The 23,827-nt window shown below is 44.2% G+C and overlaps 3 protein-coding genes across 18 annotated transcripts in view; all 3 read right to left on the bottom strand.

Moving 5' to 3' along the window:
• LOC148339231 (nuclear factor 1 B-type-like) overlaps positions 1-346 on the bottom strand; it is a 49,640-nt gene extending 49,294 nt beyond the window's left edge. For 2 of the 4 annotated variants that reach the window (XM_088294752.1, XM_088294747.1), the window contains exon 1: positions 201-346. In XM_088294752.1, coding sequence (XP_088150878.1) covers positions 201-275 — 75 coding nt within the window. In that variant the 5' untranslated portion in view covers positions 276-346. The remainder of the gene's footprint in view (positions 1-200) is intronic. The other 2 variants (XM_088294753.1, XM_088294748.1) reach the window with 1 other exon arrangement.
• A 3,001-nt stretch (positions 347-3,347) lies between these two features.
• Positions 3,348-6,903, bottom strand: zdhhc21 (zDHHC palmitoyltransferase 21). Its single transcript, XM_088295236.1, has 8 exons — positions 6,816-6,903; positions 6,102-6,289; positions 5,916-6,014; positions 5,743-5,854; positions 4,880-5,018; positions 4,689-4,805; positions 4,578-4,621; positions 3,348-4,486 (listed from the first exon to the last, which is right to left on the bottom strand). Exons 2-8 carry the CDS (start codon positions 6,253-6,255, stop codon positions 4,354-4,356), a joined length of 798 nt encoding a protein of 265 aa, XP_088151362.1. The 5' UTR covers positions 6,256-6,289; positions 6,816-6,903; the 3' UTR covers positions 3,348-4,353.
• A 159-nt stretch (positions 6,904-7,062) lies between these two features.
• Positions 7,063-23,827, bottom strand: part of LOC148339233 (serine/threonine-protein kinase MARK2-like) — a 31,432-nt gene continuing 14,667 nt past the window's right edge. Inside the window, exons 7-21 of one of the 13 annotated variants that reach the window (XM_088295223.1) lie at positions 23,699-23,755; positions 22,952-23,188; positions 21,610-21,729; positions 21,413-21,512; positions 21,213-21,325; positions 21,022-21,096; positions 20,809-20,866; positions 20,532-20,683; positions 19,350-19,444; positions 17,324-17,464; positions 15,212-15,478; positions 12,288-12,314; positions 10,187-10,225; positions 9,658-9,764; positions 7,063-9,017 (exon numbers count right to left, since the gene is read on the bottom strand). In XM_088295223.1, coding sequence (XP_088151349.1) covers positions 8,668-9,017; positions 9,658-9,764; positions 10,187-10,225; positions 12,288-12,314; positions 15,212-15,478; positions 17,324-17,464; positions 19,350-19,444; positions 20,532-20,683; positions 20,809-20,866; positions 21,022-21,096; positions 21,213-21,325; positions 21,413-21,512; positions 21,610-21,729; positions 22,952-23,188; positions 23,699-23,755 — 1,938 coding nt within the window. In that variant the 3' untranslated portion in view covers positions 7,063-8,667. Of the gene's footprint in view, positions 9,018-9,657; positions 9,765-10,186; positions 10,226-11,991; positions 12,175-12,287; positions 12,315-15,211; positions 15,479-17,323; positions 17,465-19,349; positions 19,445-20,531; positions 20,684-20,808; positions 20,867-21,021; positions 21,097-21,212; positions 21,326-21,412; positions 21,516-21,609; positions 21,730-22,951; positions 23,189-23,698; positions 23,756-23,827 lie in introns of those variants that run through there. The other 12 variants (XM_088295228.1, XM_088295224.1, XM_088295222.1 and 9 more) reach the window with 12 other exon arrangements.

Genomic DNA, 23,827 nt, shown 5'->3' on the forward strand with positions numbered 1-23,827 from the left:
ATCAGAGGAGATAAATGTACTTGCATTCAGTTTTTAAGTACAAATACTTGTGTTAAATAAAGTTGTGCTGTCATAGGAAAAATGAATACTCAAGTAAAGTACAGAGGCCTGAAAGATGCATCTATGTCAAGTAATTGTGAAATATTTGTATTTGTCATTGGTGCTTGAGCCAAGAGGTCAAAACTGAATCGAGTACTCACCATCCACCAGGTCCCAGCTGTCACGTCATAACAAAGCTGCCACTTGACCGGCTTCCGGGACAAGTCGGCAGCCATAGCGGAGGACGCGAGAACGGCGGCTTATGGACAGGCTGGCCGGCTGGGGGGGGGCGCCGTCAGTGGAGGCAATCGACGGAGAGCATCGGCAGCAGCTTGACCGCCGACTCGGACCTGAATGTGTTAATTAGACGAGCCGTGACACTGCCAATGCCCTCCCCTCCCGTAGCAGACGCCCCCCAGCCCTCAATGTGGATTAAGGACAACGTGGAAACCTCCTCCAAGAGCTGGCAATTGTATTTTCGGCCATGTGACGTGGGCAACATTTGAAACAAAAGCCACACTATATAATTATCTCCCATCAATACAACATCGTCATACCATTTCTAAAGCCGGCCTTCATTTGCAGGCCACTCGACTTCAAATATGGCCTTAAAATATTTCACACCAAACAGATTTACACTCAAGTAAAGGTTTACAGAAAAGCAAATAACTACAAATGTAAATCAGTCTTGCAAACATTAAACTTGCATCGACTCTCAAAGACATATTTTCTTTTTCACGTATGAAAAGAAGTACTTTCTCTAGCAAAACTTGGAGAAGGGGGGGCTAGCCACGAAAAGCTCAATTTCAGACAAAAGTTGTATTTAGACGAAAGTAGTACTTCGCTGCCATTCTGTGGCATCTCGGTAATAATGAACTATGTTGACGTTCCCTGAAGCGTTTCATGGACGCAAAAGGTGTACTTTGCTGCCATCTTGTGGCCACAAGGAAACAAGTTCAAGTGAGTTGAGGTGCTTCATTTAGACAAAAGTATTGCTTTGCTGCCATTTTGTGGCATCATATGACACAAGCCAATGGATTCTATTGTCCTTGACGTGACAAAAATTCAAAAATAGAATGGTAAGGCGCATTGTTTGCATCTCACGAAAAACAACACCGTCGAACTTGATTTGTCATTACAAAACTCAGTGAAAGGTCAGCTAACGTCACAGTTTAGCTAGCGATACAAAAATGGTTTGGGACCCGAAAAAGTGTGATCGTGAACATTTAAGTACAGCTAACCCCCCCCCCCCCCCCGCCCTTTCTCTAACGAAGTCAAGTGTTGCGCACTTTCAAATTAAGATCGTTTTAATGCAATGTTTGAAAGTCAAAGATGAGCGAGACAACATCAACAAGTTTCATTTCTTCTGTTTGACGCATCTAACCTAACTTTGAACCAAAGCTAAGCTAGCTTGCTTAGCCCGACAATTTAGCTCACCAATCGCCGGTCGAATATTTACTCCATGTCGATTCATTATTTCATTGAGAAGCCAATAAAGCGGTCGATTAAACACATCAAAGACCATCATCTTGAAACTGTAACGTTTAAAACAACTTTCGTGACTTACGAAAATACATCGATACACATTCTACCGTCATCAAATAGATTCTTTGCAGAGTACTTTTTTGGTCGTAAGCGTATCCGCCATATTTAATGTGGCAGCCCCCCCAAACTAATTCATCTCAACCTCACTCAACTTCAAATCGTGAAAACCAATAAAGTGCACAAAGTTAATCATTTTCCTTCACCCATTTACACACTCTAATTAGATTTGTGTAATAGAAACAATGTATGTAGTTGTTAAATATGGTGATTGTACGTGTTTACAGCCTCATTCAGCATATTTCAGTTATTTATATCCACATTAACAATGTGCCAGTCATATCAACATTAGTATGAAAAAAAACAAGCATTCTTCTAAATTATTTCAGAGTACACATTCATTTTTGCAGATTTAAATGTTCATTACGTTTTAGAGAAGATGTTTTTGTAGTAGGATGAGTGAAAAAAAAATTCCCATTTCAACATTTGTTTTACTGAGCAAGATTTAATGACTTGATTTATTGACTTGCTTCAAACAAGTAAGGACTTGACTTGCTTGGTTTTTCCCCACAGTGACTTGGCATTTGCTTGAGACTTGAAGGTTGCAGGTAACTTCGAGACTTACACACACATACAGATAGATAGATATACACACACAGTATATTGAACTTCAAAATGAAGCGCCCTTGAATCATTAGCGACAGGAGGCAATGAGAAAGTCGCCACCAGTCTGGTGTCAGTCGTACGATTACACGCACACACACCCAAAAAAAAAACGCAGTTAAAAAGAAAATCTATACGTTTTATCGTCTTGATGGGATCAAATGATTCTCATTCAACTTTTAATTGGATTTCTATTTTCTACATTGAGAGCTTATTTGAAAATCAATGGGCCAATCAATAACTCTCGTGTAAAGGAAATCGTCAATGGGAATTGAGAGTGAAACCACACTGGGCTAATGAAACACACGTCAGGGGAAATGTTCCTTGAACACAAATGACATTTCAATTGCGTTTGACAGAAAACAGAAAAGTGGCTCTTGAAAGAAAGAGCAAAATGGACAAAGTGGCCAGATTGAGGCCATCCCGGAAGCCAAGAAAAGACCCCAAAACCAAAGTGGGTACCTGGCAGCCAAATTAGCATCGTGGGACAAATGTTCAGATTCTATGATCCATCTTTCCACTTAATCCGTGTCGCGAAACGCCAAGACGCGACAGGTACACGCGGCCTGCAGACGTAGACGGCACACAGTTGACATGATTATTTTCTTGATGATTATTTCTTTTGTTCGGCCAGATGTCACCGAAATGGCAGGTGGCCACTTATTGAATTAGCGCACTTGAGCAAGCACCCCGAGAGATTACGAGCTTCCCTCCACCACTATCGAGGAGGGAGTCCTTTAGCAAATTAAATGTTGATCCCGTCTCGTTCAGGTTGACCTGATTAGTTGATTTTATTTTCAATAAATTAGGACGTGCGGCGATAAAGTCTGTTTTATTCTGTTTCCGCTGAGGTTATCGTGACCTGAATCTTACAACGGATTATTGACGGTTCAACTTGCCAGTCCGGTCGATCGAGTACAAAAGCTACGTGTGTGATTTGGACGACACGCGTCCATTAAGTTCACGGTTGTGAACGCGTTGCACACGCCTTACTGAAACTTGAGAACTTCCCAGGACAATGAAACTGCCACTTAGGCTCTTAAACAGATCCCATTCTTCTCATTTCCGGCGCATGCATACATATTAGACAGCAGAGTCCAAAGTTAGTGATGCATGATGATTTATTTCCTTGCTATTTGGCCCCAAAGAAAATCAGTGAAAGAAGTGCAAATGAACAGAACCTTTTTAAATGGCAATATCGCTGTTTTTGTGGTGAACAAAAAAAAGGCCGCAAAATTGCCACGTTCAAAGCAATGTGAGTGAACGAGTGTTGCCATCACATCGACTTCGTAGGACAATGAACAAAAAGAGCACTTGCTTCATCGTTGGCAACACGCTCAAACGCAAGCCGTTGAATTACATTATGTCATAACTTTGTTCTTTGGCGTACGCTTTCCTTCATGATCATTATTGAGGCAGATGAGAAGTAGGAGGGAGGAAAATATGGAGACGTTCAAATAAAAACAACTTTTGCTTGTAAAATGAGTCAAAAGAAAAGATCAAATGAAATCACAAACAGAAAATGTAATCGCTTGATTAAATCATTGCGTCCGGAAAGAGACAATTTCTAATAGAGGAAAGAATGAAAAAAGGGGGTGAAGGAGAAAAATGAAACAAAAAAGAAGGCCGGAAAGAAAAAGAAAACAATGGTTAAAAATGTATTTTACAAAATGATTGTGTCACAAAACAGATCCAGTGTTATGTGAACATTACCCTTGCCTGCAAAAATAATAATAATGCAATTAAAAAAAACAATAATAAAAAAATGACTCGTTCTAGAAAACATAAAATACTTCAATCTTCATTAAACCGTAGCGTAAACACCCTGACCCGAAATCTAGTATTGTAAATACAATACGGACTCTCAAGAAATTCATGAAAAACAAGTTCAAGTGTCTTTAACATGTTTTGTTACACGCCTAATATGTGCAAGATGTACTACTTTATATACGTTTGTGTGCGTGTGGATATATACACGTAATAATCAAATCAACCTGAGAGGCTTTCCTTTGAGTGGCAGCTTTTTGGTTCCCAGGAAGCATTCACAGAGGCACGACTGCCACCCCAAGCACGGAGTGAAGGCTGGTGAGGGGGCAAGGGGGGGGGGGTCTACACATGGGCTCCAAAAGAACTGCTAGCTTGGAGCGGCCGCCTGCTTCGAAGCGGCACGAACCACAGCGCCTTCCAGTGGGTGCCGCACACCTCGGCAAGCGCCCACTTCCACGATCTCCTCAGGCCGCGGCTGCAGCGGCCAAAAAACAAAACAAAGAAAAGCCAAATGAAAGCAGGGCAAGCAAACGATGGCAGAAAAGAAGAAAATCCCGCAGCCTTACATTTCACTCGAGAACGGAGTCATCTTCTCGATGGTGGTGGTATCCTGTCATGAGAGGGTCACGTATTAGGACATCCCCGGCACATGTTCTGCGCCGCGCTCGAGTGCTCACCGAGAGGATGCCGACCAGTTGCGAATAAAACAGGCCCGACATGCCGCCGAACATGACCACGCCCATGAGCGCCGAAGCCCGCAACAGAGCCAGCTCGTGCCGCGTCGTGAACATCTCCTGGCCGGCAAAAAAAAGTGCACGGTCAAGCGGCGGGGGAAAATATGATCATGTGACGTCGCAAAATGGAGTACCTGGTCGAGCCGCGTGAGGGGCTGGAAGTAATAATACTGGCAGAAGTCCAGCACCAGCGTGAAGCCACTGAGGACTTGTGTGTAGAAGCAGAGCTGCAGGAAGAGCCAGTGGTTGTCTTCCCCCACGCAGTTATTGATCCTGCAAAGACAAAAGCGTTTCAAATGCTAAATTAATACTAACGATGACTGACATTTATTTCTCAAACTGGAAATATAGCACAAATTATGATCCAAAACACTTTATGTCCTGAATAGAAATGTTAGGACTTTTTGTTGTAGTTTTGCGGGGTGAATATATCAATTTTCGATGACATCAAAGACTAGCCTAACGGGAAAGTCACGTCAAAGAATTGCTGAGGTGAATGTACAGGCGCCTGGAAGTGCCAATGTGGAGAAAATGTGTGTGTTTCTTTCTGCCAAATACACATTTGCAAGTATTTGCAAGTACATTCAAACATACATTTTTTTCCCATGGGGTATTCACAACCCGTGGCCTGATGGGAAAAAATATAGAATGGAAAACAACGTTTACCAACTTAACGTATAGGTATCATTTATGACAAAAAAAATGGTGGCATAATGGGAACAACATGCTAAGTGTTTAGCATTTCCAATGACTGTATAATAAAATACTACTGCAAGTAGCTGATAGATTTCAATGTATTTGCCAATCAAATATGTTTACTCCACATGGGCAGTTCCATGCGTACTTGATCTTTGCATGTTGAGGAGAGAGTGCACATATGCGCACTTCCGGTGCATTTTTATTGGAAAATAAATCACCTAAAAATATTGAATTTGAAATTATTTTCATTTCTATGAGCCGCAGACCTCTAAAACGGATGAAGGGGTGGCTCGTTTACCATGGACAGTGGTGGTCCATCCTGCGCACGCAGTGGCCACAACGACTGCAGTGGTGGGTCCTTTTGGGCCTCATTAGGTTGCACTTGTTGCACAATTCCCATTGCTCTCGCTCTGAAACATCAAGACAGAAAATAAGTGGTCGGACTTGAATCCTCGTGTCTTGTTTACATACCAGAGTGAGCGATGTGGGGGTTCGTAGGAAGATGACCCGGGTCTGCCGTGGACGCCCTAAACAGGGCCATGAAACAGAGTGCTGACGCGGCGTAATAACCTAAGGAAAACATTTTCAATTGGGATTCTTAAAATTTTCATATAAAAAAAAAAAAAAAAATAGAATTGGTGACTGTTTTGTCCTTACAAACGACCATGAGCCAGGGAATGTGGCCTTCCCTGTAGTGCGGTAGCAGAACCAGCTTGGGAACGAAGAAGGAGTTGTAGAGCCAAATTGCGAACACGCCGCCGACACACAACCAGCCCATGGGGTCCACTACAAAGTGCAGTCCTAGTTTCATGGCTGCCGTGCCTCCGGGCAGACCGAGATGAGATCTACCAAAAGAACAGGTCATACATGAACCAGCTACAGTTTAATAAAGATATTCAAGATGTGTATGAATGGAAAAGGTGGCATTTTTATTGACCAATCAAAAATCCTTAATCAACCATTTTTAACGTCTTTCTTGCACTTAATGAATTAAATAGGAGTGATTGTTTGAAATTGTCTCTCGACATTCACGAATTTACAATAAGTAAATTTTGGTTAGATTTGATTTCAAACACAACCTAAAAGATATAGTACATGACACCAGCTTCACTAAATTCCGATATTCAGGACGAGTACAAATAGAAAATGTATTTTTTTGGCACATACCATCCAGAATACACAAAAGAAAATTACTGTGTTGTTTTTAACATTAATTTGGCAATAGAGGAATAAGAGCAGCTAGCATACATTACCGTGTAACAACAGGATGGGTTTGGCGTGCAAACGTAAAAAAACCTCGATTTTTATTTTTTAACAGTGCCGTTTCGGGAACAGATATTCATTTCTGAATATTAATATTTTAAAACATACTTTTTTCTTCTTGACGTCCTATCAGACGCAGGTGGCCTCGTCAAAACTTCCGCATTCAAGCATTCGCGAGCGGCACAGGAAGTGGCGATCCAAAATAAAAGCTCACTTCCGGTTACTTAGCCACCAAGACAAAAGCACCCGTTCATTCATCCATTATCTGGTCTGCTTCTCCTCACGATCGCAAGTTAGTCGTTATTAAAAGAAAATCATGAATAAATGAAACGCGATTGATGACAGGGGCACACGATCATTATATCATTGTTTTATTACTATCATTGTTAAGTTTTCATCATTTCATCTTTGCACAAAAAAAAAAAAAAACACATTTCAGGAGCTGAAGTTCCCCCCCGACCTCCCCAAAACCACCACTACAGTTATAGTTTGCTCAAAAACACATTTAAAAATCAACGTAAATTACAGCATGTTAAAACAAAACAAAAATAAAGCGAGATAAAATCAAAAAACCCTGAAAGAGATAATATAACAGCAACAGCCAGAAGAATCATTAGAATACGATACCCAGCACCTTAATACAATGATCAAGTTCAAAAGAAAAACTGACTTTAAAAACTCAAAAGGAAATAAAATAAACGACAGTGTGTCATCATGTTAGAATGAAGTGACCAAGCCTCGTCCCGTTTCCACACCAAGTGTGTGTGTGTGTGTGTGTGTGCGTGCGCGCGTGCGTGTGATTCTACGCTGCTTAGACGAGCATGGACAAAGAAATTTAAGTTGGGACTCTTGAAAATGAAATGTGTTGTGGCTGTTAGAAAAAAAAGGGGGAAGAATTAAAAAAATATATATAACAAAATACGATAAAATAAAATAAAATAAAAATGACAAGCAGGCGTCATCACCGCCACCATTTAGAACTCCTCAATTTGAAGGTTTGCCGTTGAAACCTTGCTGATAAATGTGTCCAAATGGTGCACAACGACAAAATAAAGGCAGCAATGACATGAGCCAACCGAAACGAAAACAGAAAACCCACAAACATTTCACCAATCCCAAATTATTAGAACAACACAAAAATATATTATTAAATCAGAAGCATGTGAGAGTAATTCACCATTCGTTTTTTCAGTGATCATTCCAACACACGCTGGTTGTGTGTTTTGCTCTTTGGGACCAGTCAAATGTGGAGGTAAAGTGTATGTGTGTGAGAGGGGATGGAGGGTCAATTGTGTGGGGGGATGTGGATTCGACAATTCCCCCCTCTTTTCCAGTGCACAACTGTATTAAGAAAAAAGAAGAATACACATTTTTGTTTCGGGAATTGACATCAAGTCGAACTGGCCTGGTCTGACCTGACAGAAATGAGAGGAGGGCGGGGGAGGAAGGTCTTGTTTGAGCAGAGTGTGAAGAAGGCAAAACCATTTGTGTATGCGTGCGTGAGTGCGTGTACATGAGAGTTCTGGCTCAGTTGGGAGCCCACTCATCCGTTTTGCTGGAGAATGTGAACACTTGTGAGGAACAACTCCAGCAAAATAAGGCGCCGCATTTCATCGCAAAGTTTCAGCTGATCCTTCAAAGAGAATGTCCCGCCCTGAACCGTTCTTAAAAAAAAAAAAAATACTGGAAAAGGACCGTGTTGAGAATAAATAGCAAGGAAGTGATAAGAGCGCTCAGGAGCAGATCCGACATGCAGTGGAGAGGTACAAAAAAAAATAAAAATAGAGAAGAACCGACTGCCTTGGAACCGAAATCTCAAGAAAGTAAGGTGAGAACGGCTAGCCCTGCATCACACCACTTTGTGTTACTTACAATGGACCCCCCCCCGCCCACCTTATTGGCTCGCCCTACTCAAAACCTGCTCCACCAGCCGCCCTTCAAGCGCCGCCCTCCTGGCCGCTCACAGCTTGAGCTCGTTGGCGATCTTGGACGCAATGTTCTTGAAGGCGATGGATGTGCCCGAGATGCGCTTGAAGCGCACGCCGTTGAGGGAGAGCCGCGGCAGCTTGCACACTTCCATCTCCCACTGGACGAAGTCGTCGCGCGCCGGGTTGCCCGACACGCACAGCAGCATGTAGCGCTCGCGCAGCTCGTACTCGCAGCTGTTGGAGTCGAGCACCTTGCGGATCTCGCGCATCATCTCCGTGGGCTCCATGGATGACGTGGTCTTCATGGACCAGGTGAAGCGCAGCGAGCGCGGCTTGGCCGAGTCCTTCTGGCCGGCGATGGCGGGAGGTGTGCCCGTGCCGCCTGGAGACAACAAAGCCCCGTTGACATGGCATCGCGCAGCTGCTCCGAGTGATGCACGGTAACAGTCGGCCAAGAGCTAAATTTAGCCTTAGGGATGAAGAACTAATCGGTTCAAATTGACATCCCAATGTGGTAGATTGCAATTTTCCAAAGGTAAAGGCTGCAATTTGGGGGAGGGAAAAAAAAATGCCCAGGCCTTCCTGAGTAGGGTTTGCATGTGCCTGCGTGGCTGCGTGGCCTTTCTCCGGGTACTCTGGTTCCCTCCCACATTCCAAAGACATGCATGGCAGGTTGATTGAACACTCGAAATTGGCCCGAGGTGTTTTTGTGAGTGCGAATGGTTGTCTGTGTGTGACCTGCGATTGGCTGGCGACCAGTCCAGGGTGTAAAATGTCATCTTAAAAAACTGGCGACTGCGAGTATTTGAGTTGCTGTTTGTTGCGTATTCATGTCCGCCTGTTTGCTGACGTGTTTTTTAAAAATCAATTTGTTCTTTTTCCATCTGAGAAAACAAGCCGCTGTAAAAGTTGATTTGGGAAATACCCCCCCCCCGTATGTTGGTCAATGTTTTTTCCTCCGTCTCTCGAATGCGTCGCGTCCGTCAACAAAGCCGTTGTGATTGCAATGCAGCCGTACATACCAGTGTTCCCAGATCCTGGCGAAGAGTTATTCTCGTCATTGTTGGACGAGGAGAGAACGCCGCCGGATGTCTTCTCTGACTTGTCCACGTTGCTGCTCAGCATGGACCTGGAAGCAGTGAGGGGGGGCGGGGCAAACCAAGAGATAGGAGGGAAGAAGGGACAGAATTATTTGAAATGTGGAGAAGGAACAAAAAGGAAGGAGGAGACGATGAGGACGATGAAGACAAACAAAAAGAAAACAATGAGGTACCCCCGTGTGTGTTGGTGTGCGTCTCTCACATGACTGTGGCACACAAGCACACATTTGGGTACAGGACGGCTATGATTTCCCTCACCCACGCACGCACGCACACACAACCATGCAGGATCACCTCCTCACCACCACTCGCGCCACTAAACCCCCATCCTGATTGGTCGAGCCACTCCCACCATCACCACCCGATTCAAGCCCAGCTCAAAGATCATCTCCTGCGTTTGGCGTCACTCTACTGATTGACGGGTAGGCGGGGTTCCATTTCTGTAGCTCACCTGCTCCCCTCTTCCCGACCCTCTCCCTCATACGGGCTCCTCGGGAAAAATCAACACAAGTTTAGTCTTTTGGGGCCCCCGACAGTAAACCGCGTGCGGTCCCGCCGAACCACATCACATCACATCACATTCCACTCCAGCTTTGGGGAAGGCTTCCAGGTAGTCCAACAGTTTAACTTGAGGACTACACGGCCCAAAATGCTTTTGGGCAGCACACTCAGCAATGACGAGTGACATGAAATGAGCGAGTGATGGATGGCTTGAATCAAATCTTAAAGAGGTCATCATTTCAAAGACTAAATAATATGAGACACACGAGGACAAGAAAAGATTAAAAACAGTTGTTGCATGTCAAACGAAAGACGGTTTCGTTTTATATGCTCATTGCAACATGGAGGGCGACAAAACAGATTTGTGGCATCAACAGAGAACACAAAATCGATTCAAGAGCTTTTTGACCAATTTTTTTTTTTGCTTTGACTCGCACGGAATAGGTTTCTTCAAAATAAAGAGGCTCCAACCTGTTTAAAGCCACGCCCCTCCATTAAGTGTTGCAGGTGTGTTGAAGCCAAGGTTATAATCGTAAAGGAAACCATTTCGTGAATAAATTATAAACTATATTTTGTTTATAAAATGGATTAAATCTAAGAATGTCTTTTATAATTTCTCTTGTCAATTTCACACATGAGCTTATCTTAAAATGATTTATTGTGGTTAGGGCGAGTTCTGAAAACTGATTAAAAGACCCGTAAATTCATCTATAAAACATAAAATATATGTGCAGATTAAATATAAGAGTACTGGACTCGGTCATAGATCCTTTATCCTCCGCGAGGAGCTGAGACACCTATACTGTACCTGTGCATACGATCCATCTGTCAGTTTTATACTGCCCCCAAGTGGCCAAGGCAGGCAAACGCACAACGACCACCCGATTGATGCGTCTCTTGAATTTTAAATCATTATTGAATGTTTTTATAAAGTACAAAATTTGGGCATACTATTATCATTTTAAAAATACATTCCGACATTTTTGTTTTTTGTCACTTCCATTAATATCAATGGAGGAAGATGTGAGTTTGCTCAGGGAGAAAACAATTTGTATCTCAAAGACCACCACTCTGTTTAAATGTGCCTGAGCTCATCACTTGGCAGAGTTCATTTCATTACTTGTTCTGACCGATAGGTGGCACAATCGTCCAACGACACAACTTCCAATGTATCAAAATACAGCAACAAAAATCTTTCTTCAAGCAGAAAGTCGGATGACTTTTTTCCCCCCCTGGAAATGTCAAATCTCTTCAGACCATGACTTGCATCATGCAAATATACATCAAGTGTGTGTGAGTGTGTCCAGCAGAGAAGGTCAAAGCCATCCAGTTGTGTTGCTGCCGCTGTTAAAGAGAGGCAGTGAGAGGAAAGGAGTGACAGAGTTCAGCCTCCAGAAAAAAGAAAGCCCATCCCTCCAAGATCCGCTCCGCCTTTCCACCTCCATCCAGTCCCTCAACTCAGTACGAATCGTAATAAACTGATGATGTTCGTCATTCCTGTAGGCCTCTATCCAAAGGGAAGAACACGTCAAGTGGCATCTGCTGCTAGCACAGGAAGCTACAAGATCATTTGGGCTCTTCTCACCTGGAGAAGCTCACACTCTAGCTGGCAATTCATTCTTTGTGGCCCTTTGGGGCAGAGGGGGGGGGGGATGCGGTAGGTGGTAGGGGCGAAGAGAAGGAGAGCTGAGGTGTTATTGTGTCGCGTGATGGTGGTGGCGATGACAGCGAGCAGGCGAGTGAGTGAGTGAGTGAGTTAGGTGCGTGGGCGGGTGAGGAGGGACATAAGTAGCGAGGAAAAAAAAAATAAATGGGCCAAACACGGCTCAACTCAAAACCAGAAGGCTCATAAAATGGAAAAAAAGGGGGGCAACCACAGGAAATCAATAAATAGGAGAAAAGATAAGGCTCAAGGCACAGGGGAAGAGTTCAACAGAGCTGCACAAAACACCAAAAGGGGAGGAAATACGCATATGTCAAATAAATATGAAGAGGAGAATATTCGATATATATTCAAGGCTTTATAGTTTACGTTGGGGATGTTTGCCTACCTTCTTGGAAACCTGAACGAGAGATTTCTACAAAAACAAAAAAGGGGGATAAGAAAGAAAGAGAAAGAAATGTATGTATAAACGACAAGCTGCCTTCTCCAGAGCAGAAATTTGCACTCAAAGCATCGGGACGACTCCATCATCAAAAGGCTTCAGATGATTGCTTTTATCAAACCGAAAGCGTTCACGTCAGTTCAGACAACGGAAGGCGCACAACGGGACATTCGGCTTTGGCTTTGGGTGGCTTGAGTGCCACGGTGGTCGAGGTGATCCCAAAAACAAAGAGCGGCACGTGAAGACAGGAAGGACACAAAGGCAGCTTTTTGCACGGGGAACAAAACAACAAGCTGAGCGCAAACACATACAAAACAAACGAGCACGTGTGTCGTAAGAATCAGCAGAGATGTCCAATCGCAACCTTGTCGAGCTGCCCAAAATTGGTCAAATTATATTTGACATTTATGGCCAGTAAGGTTGTTGCTATTGTGAACGAAATAACGACAACTAAAATTGAAAAAATATTTTCATCAACAAAACGATTCAATTAAACTAGAATTATAGCAGAAATGTCCTTTGTTTTCATCCGTGAGCTTCCGTGGTTAATTTTAAATGCATTTATTTCAAAATTGTTGTAAGTCTGTGCACAAGATGGAAGGTCAAAACAGAAAATGGTAGTTTCACTTATTCTATTGCACAATATTAAGTCAACTTTTTTGTTATCTTGCGCTAGATAAATCCTTCATATATTATTTAAAAAATCTAAAACTAATACTAAAATGGCTTAAAAACTAAACTATAATGAATCATTTCCTGCCAAAAATTCTTAAAAACTAATTAAAACTCAATTTGAAAAAGAAAAGTCACAACAAGGAACGAATTCTCAAATTGACATTCTCATTTGATACATTTGAGAAGTTGTGCAAAAAGTGCAGAAAATGGAATTGTTCAAAAGCTTCAAGATCAAAAACCAAGTTAATCAGGAAAGGCTGCAATGCATTTTGGGCTCATCCTGAAATCTTTGTGGCGAGTATGCCATAAATGTTGACAACGTGCACGGGATGCCATCATGTGAAACGCACGCAAGCTAACGTGTGCCACTTCAACAAGTTATCATGTGTGTCAAGGTGTCCACGCCTGCAGTATTAATAGTTGCCGGAAAAGTGATCTCGGGTGTTGCCATGGTTACCGTCGCCACGGCGTTCCAGAAGCTCCGAGTGGGAGGCCTCAAGAGCGCCTGCCTGTGTGGCTTCACGTCCGCCCCCGCACACGGGCGGCACGTTGGATGGTTCCTTTGCCACAGCGCTCAAGGACTTCCTTTGATTTAAGACTGCACTTCCTGTTCCGTCCTCTCCTTCATCTTGGATAACAACAACATGGCCGCCAGGCTTGCTGTTACTCCCCCCCCCCCTTTATCGCCAGCCCTGCTTACGTTCGTTCTTGAACTCAGTCCACTAAGCATTCACATCAAGTCTTCCGTATTTGATGAACAAATTTAGCTTTGCTCTTTTTTCCCTCTAAAGTTGGTTTATTAAATTGTGTGAGCAAAGTAAGCAATTTTATGAATAGATTTACTTTATCGTGTAGGTTGAAAATGATTTCTGGTCAATCTTCCAAACAGAAAGCCATTTAACATTTTAGCGGTGGCCATAAGATCAACTCACAGGTCGTGCCTCCGCGACACGGTCATTGCCCATCGGAACATTAACAGGAATCAAATTCACATCTTGCCCAACGCGCTCCTCAAACACGCAGGAACAAATCCAAGAAAAAAAGCAAAGTTTGTTGAGCTTAACTTATTAAATAGAACCCTGTTGTGTTGCATCTCATAATCTGCGTCTATCTCATCACTGATTCGCTAGCTAACAACCAATCAGAAAGAGCGGAACAGCTGATGCCATTTTGCCTTTATCTACGGTGGAACTCATGATCGACACCATGTTTATCAAAATCTTCCCTTACACGTGGGGGTAGCACCACCCCGGAATTTTATATAGAGATTAAAAAAACAAAACAATTTGGTTATTTATAATTAATTAGGACTAAAAAAGGGGAGGTTACACAAAACGGGTTTTGTTGTTTCACCCTAAAATTGATTCTTTCTTAGTCATTTAAACTCACAATTGATACAATTATTTTGTGTAAATATTCAATTTGCCATTTTCAAATGAATTACAATTAAGTAATTAGAAACAATGCCATTTACAATGACAATAAATTATTTGATGAAAAGAATCGCTTTTACCTCACCTCAAATGACCTGGATTATCTGACCAATTAAAAAAAAAAAATAAAAAAACATTCAATATGGCTCCCTAAATTCCACTTTGCCTTTTGTGTCACTTCCTTGACTAGCACCAACACGGACGGGGTCTCCAAATGAACCGAGATCATATTTGAAAAGTGTGTCGACGTGCGCCACAAGCTGAACTGCGCCAGGCTCGGATGCAAAACCGCAATGACTCCCGCGTCACCGCCGCGCGGAGAAAAATTATAGAGGAGAGCCAGCTGCTGGTTCGGACCGCTCTCGCTCGCAACACATCAGCAAGCGCGACGTGACATGAGGTCGGACGGGCGAGCACAGATGACATCGCTGTACGGTCGGTAGGTGGTTCCTCCGAGGAAATGAGCACATGAAATGACATGTAACCTAAACCTTGTTATTTTCTGCTCAGTCTGAAACCTCAAAAGGCCAAAAAAAGGCTCAAGCTCTACGAGCACTTCAAGGACGCGGCGGCTATCGCAACGGCTTTCCACTGGCAGCGAAGTTTATTTCTGTCACGCTCATCCACACGAGGAGAATTTGGATCTCCTGTCATCTTCTGCCACGTCCACTCCTCTTATGCTGTTGCTCGTCTCCTACATCCTAACACGCTACCATTTTTTTTTTTTTCAATTTTAGCAGGCCTCTCTTTTGCGCCACTCACCTGCGTACAAACTTTGACGTGAACTTGCTGAAAATGCCCGTGGCACCGTGCGTCCTGCGGGCCTGGCTGTTGCCGTGCGACAGCGACGGCGACGCGGGTCCGCCGGGGTAGGCCGAGCCCTGCTGGTCCCGGGCCCCCCGTTGCTGGCCCGCATGGAACGTGCTGCGGATTCCCACCCCCCGGGAGAAGTTGGTGCGGTCCGTCACCGTGGCGCTGCTGATGTTGTGGGCCGACGGGGAGGCGCCGGGTGCCCGCTGAGGTGGGGCGCTGGAGGAGAGAGTGGAGAGACAGAGAGAGAGAGAGGAGTAGGTGAATCATGCGAGGAGGTCAAAGGCAGCAAGAGACACAACAACACAAAGATTGTCATCATTACAACGACCACACACTCTTCGCCGCAATTCTAAATAATAGCATTTTCATTGCATAACAAACGTACGCCGTCGAGTTAACACTCGCTGCATACAATGGGCAAGGAGAGCGCCACTGCCAACTACAGGAGTGGATGTGCAATTGCAATTCATTGTAGTACTGCGGGGGAAAAAGCATGCTCCCCAGGTTCACACACGCCCCCCTAAGGGGGTGAGGGTTGGTGAGAGACATTTTGTTGGGTGTTCGTCATCCATGTGGAGCACAAACGCTCATTCTAAGCAGTAAAGTACAAATCAAAGGTGCACACCAAACTCAATCATTTGAGAGGAGCCGAACTGAGTTTGGGGAAGATGCCTATCGTATTGGAGCGATACCATCTGTCCAGCGTTCCAAACCAGGTTCTGAACAGTCCGAACTCATTGCTGAAGGACGCATGCGACATAATGAGACTTCAATGTAAAGCAGAAAAAGCCACAAAGTGCTTTGAGGGCCACCTTGGCATTCAGACTGCACGTTGCTCTTGTTAATGTTCTGCAAAGATCCTGCTGCTTGTAAAAAATTGAGAAAATATCAAAGTGGCCAACAAACGGACTCAAACAAGCAAGTCAAAAACAAGAGCAAAGCGACGCAACACCGATGAGTCAATGAGCCATTCGGCAGTACTCATTGCAGCCATGAGATGGAAACCGCTGTTTCGCAAGATCTCAAAGCTGCCGACTGAACCTTTGGCTGCAGAGGCAGCCTAAAAATAACACTGTGCATTTTGTCTAAGCTTTGGCCTCGCAGCAAAGAGGAGACTGACGAGCACTCAGCATCCCCATGGAAAGCTCTACAGCACGGTTCTTCAATTGTGTGCCTCGATGGGTAGCTGTCAGTCCTGCGTGTTCTTTGGCACTCCTGAGTCAAATGATCAAGATTGTTATCTAGCTTCTGCAGACATTCCTGATTATCTGATCATTTGACTCAGGTGCGAGAGATGGAAAACAGGCAGGACAGCAAACCTCTAGGAACACGATTGAGGATCCCTCCTGCTTGACAACATTTTGCGATTCAGCACTCGTAATTAACTCTTTAAAAAAAAAGCATAAAGAATGAAGGTTGTCCTCGCCAAATTAAAATGAGCACCCGAGCCCACACATGTTGACAATGCGGCCTGTACAGTTTCAAAGTTCCCATTCTCCTGGATTCACACGTGAAGTCAATCTAAAATCCATTTGAAAGGCTTAAGTCCAATTTGACCCATGACAGTCACAATGTGCAGAAACTTTGTCGCACGGGTCAACATTTTAAAATGTCACTTTTGTGCATTTTGGGACCATTGCAGGGGCAAATGAATTTCGCTTTTATTGCTGTGAAACATAAAAAAAGTTTTCTGTATTGATTAGAAAAAGAAAATCAAAATAAAATGGATTTAGTAACAAAAACTAACACTGAAAAAGCATTTTCTTGAATGAATAAAGACACATCGCTAAAACAAAATATATAATAATCCATCTTTGGGGGTTCTTTTGAAATTTCGGTATTGCCGTACGTCTACACAGGCAAGATGGCACTCCCCAAATAAAAAAGCATTTTCCAAAAAAAATCTCGTAAAAATTAACAAAATTGCTCTATAAAACAATCAAAACTACTTGAATCTATATAAAAAAATACAAAACAAGAACAAAATATGAAAAATCCCACACATATAATCTTGCCAGAAGTAACATTTCTCTGTGTGTGAGTTTTTGACGAGAGACTTGCCTGGGTCGTGGTGCATGCAGGTCAGAGGGGCATGGATGATTGGAGGAGGACAAGGACTTGTGGTGACGGGGACGCGAGGATGAGGAGGAGAGGACGGCGGCGGCTGAGGCAGTGGAGGCGCGGGAACCCGGAGTGTTTAGGCTGGGCGGGATGAGGGGAGGACAAGACACACAAACACACACACACATGGTTGTGTGTGGGTGGGCAGGGTAGTGAGGTGGAGCACGGTTAGAGGCAGCACATATTAAAACACACTAAATGAGGGGAGGGCAGGGATGGGGTGGAAGGAGAAACTGGAGAAAACAGGAAGGAGGGACTGAGGAAGCGGATGCCAAGTCGAGTGAGCATTTAGTCGACATCCTACTTGAACGCTGGCGTAAAACACGGACGGGTGATGACAATAATGACTTTCAGCATCTTACTGAGTCAGTTGCAAGATTAGCACTATTCTTGTAGATTAGTGTCTGCATGACTGGATTCCAAGGCGACCACGCAAGAACGAGCAGCACAACAAATTGAGTTGCAGCATCAACTCATGAGGCAGCAACGGTTTACTTCTTCACGTTGCATTCAGGTGTTATGTTAATCATCTGTGTCCACAAAGTTTCCAAACAATATTACAGAGTGCTAGTTTGCCTTTTTAAATACGCAAGTAGCGTGCCAACGAGTCCACACTTTTGCCTCACTTGTAAACATGTCGTCGTTCTCAGAGCATTACTTTGAAATGACAAAGAGCGCAGTAGTGCATGGACAATATCGCGCACGAGGACGATATGCAATCAATGTTCGCGCAGAACAGTTCAAACTTGCATTGTCATGATTTAAAGGGGAAGTCAAGTCCAAAAGTCACGACTATTGCGCTCGGGGAAGATGAGTTAGGCATCAGAATCCACTCATTTCCATCCATCTCAGGAGGCGGCCTTTTTACCACTCGAACCGAACGGTCGTGATACGAGGACACGAGGGCGGTGCACTGAACCCATTGTAAAGAAAAGGTTGTCCTGTGTGATTCGCAGAGAACATAATCATGAGTTGTCTCCTTGCATCTAAACATATTGTTCGGCGACACGTTTGTGGGTCACACGGTGGATTTTCGTGCGTTCTGGCTGCAACAGTGCAACTGTGTGTGCGTGGCCCTTTCTGTGTAAGCTTATTAAGAAGGACCACGTCACGTCACGTCGCCAGGAGTTAATATTCCATCACAAGTCATTTTAATCTCCTTAGAGAGGGCGGGGAAAGGAAAAGGACTCCGATGAAAGAGCACCAAGGGAAGGGGCAGAAAGAAAAGAAAAAAATTGGGGCAGAAGTGGAGGTGGACACGTACTGTATAAAAGCATTGATGACATAACTGAAAACCACAGTAGGAAAAAAAACAGCAGCGCTGTCTCAAATGACCACTGGAGGACGAACAAATCAAAACAGATTCAACTTGTCTTTTTTGAGACTTTTGATGGGCGAAACAAGTCATGAAGCAGAAATGACAATGGGACTCAGCGTCAGTGGAGATTGAGGGTTTCATGTTGAATGCTTCGCAAACGTTACACAAAGCTTTGGCCGGGTTAAGCGTGAGTGTGTGGACATGTGCAAGGTGTGTTTAGTACAAGTGCAACAGCTGATGAGCAAGCGCTTTTCACATTTGTGAGCTCGTTTTGAAGGGTAAAAGGGAAAAGCGCTTTGTGACTATGCGTGCCCACCAAATCCCGCCACTGTTCCGACTGGACAGTTTCCATGGTAATCTGTAATCTACTGGAGGTTTGGCCTAAATTCTCAGGAAAGCTTCATTTCCTCATCCAGCGGGGTGGGATGAGGTCAAATGTGGAGTTGTTCTCCTGGAGCTCAGGAAGAAGCAGCCCAAGTCTGGGACGGAGCCACAGTTCAGCTGTGCGATGGTTTCATTGACAGAGCAGGCTGAGGTACAAAGTGCCATGTTTTTGTTTTTTTAGGGAGGGGGGGGAGGGGGGCGCTTCCTCATAGACTACTTGAAGTGGCCCGCGATGAGAACGGTTACTTTGTTGTTCATGTGTACCTGTCCTTGCCATTCTGGATGCCTTGACCCAGTGTGGATCTCTCAGTCAAAGGAGAATTCCGACTGCGACCGGTGCCAGTTGACAGGATGCTATTCTGAAAGGAGAACGCAGAAGAATAACAATTAGGAATAAAGCAATAATCTGTAATGATTCGTCATTTATTTAAAAAAAAAAAAAAAAACAGCACAAAGCAGCCTTGTCCGAAAGTCAGAACAAAAATTACAAATGTTATTGAACTCTAAGTCAATGTTCCGTCTTGTGATTGCCATATGGTAATTAATCAGGTTAATGAGTAACTCGCTTCCATTTTGATCTTTGGAACTCATCTTCAGGTAAAATCCAGCCAACGCCGACATTTTCCAAAATTCCCTCGCCGAGTTTATTGTGGAAGTCGTAGGGCTAAACAATATTGAAAACATTTGGTTTGCAATTTTTAACATTGTGATTCAATATGCTGTTATTTTTGTCAAGGTCCTATTCCTCTGCTTTTTTTTCTTTTAACAAACAAGCAAACGATCTGAATTACAATAAACAATATCAGATTTAACGTACATGCCATATTTTCACAACCATAAGGCAGACTTTTCACAAGCCGCGCGGCAACGAGACGGACCGACACTGACAAGAGGGAACCTGTCGTGTTAAATACGAAAAAAGTACATCCGAACTCAATTTTGCTCTCGTTGCCTTCTTAAAAACATATTCGAGCATGCATGCTTGGGTACAATTTAGCGTGCAGGCATGCTACCGTAAGTTTTAGGATGGCGTATCTTTGACCATGCCTGTGACGATAATATGTTTGTGTTCAATACAGAAATAGCGCCCGTAACTGAGACAGCACTTTTTAATACGGTCGTGAAAATACCGTACATGTTTTGATCTTACTTATAGGTTACACTTACACTTAAAAAAAAGGCAAATGAAGCAAAAATAAATATTAAAAAAATAAAAATTAAATTTATTTTTGTTAACTTACAAAACATTTAAGCTTTTTCCTAAACACTTGAGCATTTCATGAAACAATGATATGAAAATACATGGACAAACTTTTTAAGCACTAAAATCATCTAGAGAAGAAAAAAACCCCAAACTTTAATAACATCTGAATATGATGACTTGTTCAGCCCGACACTAATGCACAGGGAGCAATTCATATTTGGTGAAAATGCGTTGGAGCTCACAGTGGAGGGCGTGGCGCTCTTCTTGCGGTCAGAAGGAACTAGCGGGCTGGCCGGCACCTTGGTCGTGGAGCTGCCTGATGAGCCTTTCCTCCCAGAATCCTCTCCGGCACTCCGGTTGTCCGCTTGCCCGCCTCTCTTTGAGTAAGATGAGCCTGGAGAGAAGATATTGCAGTCAAGACCGCCGCAGACCCAAATCCAAAGATCCTGGCAACGGCCTCCATTTTTAATGTGATCCAAGCGGAGCTTTTTTTTTTGGCTCACGCCACACACGTCTCACCCTGGTCAGTAGCTCTGCGGTTTTGAGGCTTCTGGTTGGACGATACGCTGCGCTGGACCTGAGAAAGGAGGGAAGGACATTGAGGTCGGTTGGGGATTCATTTTACCATTTGAGCATGCGGGCAAGTCAGGTTTGTGGAAATGGTGATTATGACGCCGCCGCCATCGTGGCCACAATACAGAGGCTATTACTTAGTAATAGTTCCCATTGTACCTTGTGTGGCGGGGAGGGGGCATTTATGTTGCTTACATCACTTCCGGGCCGGGGCTTGATGCCACCCTCCTCCAACTGATACACCAAAAACAGAAAATTCATGCAGTTACAAAACCGACATGCCCGTGTAACATGTAGATCCACCAAAAAAAAATGTAAAAATCAATGAAAATGGTGGTACTCGTGCGCACCTCAGAGTTCCTATAATCCAGTAGCAGGTAGGTAGCCATCACGTCGTTGTACTTCTGATTCACCAGTGAGTCCTGGATCTCCTCCTGAGAGAATCCCATCTGCAGCATAATGTCTTTGCACGCGCAGCATATTTTACTGTTAGTCTTGTGAACTCAACATGTAAATCGCCAGCGTTCATACGGAGAGTGGACGTGAGCACCTGTCCTCCTCGGGTCCTTATAATCTGGTTGGGGCTCAATGTAGGGTTTGAGTTCCTCCTCCTCGTGTCCTACATTCATCCATCGGTCCCTCATTATCTGCTGCTGGGAGAAAAATCACTAAAAGACGTTAGCAACAGCTCTGCCAATCTTTTTCGGGGGTTTGCAGAGAAAAGTGGTTTGGTGATGTCACTTCTACCTCAAGGCTGCCTCTTTTGGAGGGGTTGAGGATGAGGAACTTCTTTAGCAAGTTCTCGCAGTCTGTGGACATGTAGAACGGAATCCTGTATTTGCCACGCAGTACGCGCTCTCTCAACTCCTGGAGTTGGACAAAGACATTTTTCATTTTCACTTTCCACTCTTTATGTAACGCAATCAATAAACAGTCAACCAAAATGGCGACGGCAGGAATCCGTTCGATACGGTGGACCAACGTATATTGTGTTGGCTCATTTGCAGCACCAGGTTCGCATTAGTGGCAGCACTCTAGAGTGGTCTAGATCCTACTTGGCCGGCAGGACTTTTTGTCCTATTACGTTCCTCAGGGTTCAATTCTGGGGCCCTCCTGTTCATCGTACTTGCTGCCCCTGGGTTCCATCTTACGAAAGCAGGGTATTTTCCTTCCACTGCTATGTGGTTGACAATCTGATCTATGGCATGCTAAGAAGAAAGGAAACTTCCTTCGAGACCACTTTTGTCCTGTCTGGCAGAAATCAAAGCCTGGATGGCACTGAACATTTTGAATTTTCATGAAAGCTGCTGGACCAAAATGCTGCTACTGACCTCCTAACGGGGAGCTCGTAGGAGGGAGCCCATAATTCCAATTCTAGCTTCCTTCATGGGCTCCCTGTACATCATTTAAAGATACTTTCGATTGTTTTTGAAAGTTTAAACGGTCTTTCCCTACCGTACTTCTCAGCTCTTCCACCTGTACGCACCTGCTTGTTGGTGCCTCAAGTCAGCAGACCAGACGCTACTGGAGGTACTAAACGCTGAGCCGAGTCTCAGAGGAGACAGTGTTTTTTCTGTTTCTCTGGACCATCCGCCCGCTAAACGTTAGTGTTTTCTGTTGCATTGGGTCTTTTATATTTCTATTTGACTAGAGAGTCCTATTTTTCTTTTGTTGTTTTTTTAAACAAGTCAAGAAATTGTATTTAACAAAACCATACGCAGCGTGAGGCAGAGCAAAGGCAAACTAGCTCAACCTAGACACTTCACAAGAATGTTAACATCAACATCACATTTGGTATCAGATCGCCCACCCAAAATGTGTCTGGGCGTCCAGGATGCATCGTGTGGGTGCCGCCTGAGTGCACAGTACGATGGGTGGCGTTACGAAAAGCAGTACGCACCAAAGCTTGATCAGTTCTCTTCCAAATACAATTTGAATAAATCGCCGCGCTTGCTCAAACTGGTGCATTCCGCTTGGTAGGAGGAAAAGAAGCCACAAAGACAAATGCTACAACCACCCACACTAAACAGACAGTCGCTTATATAAGATACGAATCCACACGCTTATGGACGGGTGTGCAGGTCCTAACCTTGAGATTCTGTCCGTCGAAAGGCAGCGAGCCGCTGACGAGCGTGTAGAGGATAACCCCCAGACTCCACACGTCCACTTCGGGCCCATCGTACTTCTTGCCCTGGAACAGTTCTGGCGCGGCGTACGGTGGGGAGCCGCAGAACGTGTCCAGCTTGTTCCCCAGAGTGAACTCGTTGCTAAAACCAAAGTCTGCGATCTTGATGTTCATGTCGGCGTCCAGGAGCAGGTTCTCTGCCTGCGGACAGACAATTTATTTTTGAGATTTGATGAACTCGTGTGCGTCTTAAATATTTTCTCATACGGTTGCAGTCACCGGCAAGGTAGCACACAACGGGCAAACTCAGCAAGCGCAAGTAGGGCCTGGTTGCCTAGCAACAGGTCCACTCTCCTTTTCACTGGCTCCAAATATTCTCTACCTTTGCTGTGTATATGACTGCGAGGCTCAAGAGAGCTTCAATGGAAAATATAGACTATAATGAGGGAAAACTTTTGATTCTCGTCACTTTACTGTGAAATTCAGGCTCATTTAACAACAACTAAAAATCCACACGGCGACGGTGAGCGGGATTCGCAGGGGATGGAACACATGACTACAATGAGTTGTGTCTGCTCTCCAGAAGCTTTTCTGGACTGTGTAAGAAAATTTTAGGCGCGTTACATGACAGTCAAGAGAGGGTCGGTCACCAGCATTTCATAATCGTGTGTGTGTGTGTGTGTGTGTGTGTGTGTGTGTGTGTGCTGTCACCTTGAGGTCTCTGTGTACTATACACTTCTGATGGCAATACTGCACTGCTGACACAATCTGGGGAGTGAGAAAGTGAGCAAGGGACAGAGAGCGTGAATTGCACAAGAAAAACACAATCAGGAAGCCACT

This window comes from Idiotropiscis lumnitzeri, chromosome 4 (genome assembly GCF_059441095.1).
Source record: "Idiotropiscis lumnitzeri isolate Australia: NSW breed Sydney's pygmy pipehorse chromosome 4, RoL_Ilum_1.0, whole genome shotgun sequence".
Lineage (NCBI taxonomy): Eukaryota > Metazoa > Chordata > Actinopteri > Syngnathiformes > Syngnathidae > Idiotropiscis > Idiotropiscis lumnitzeri.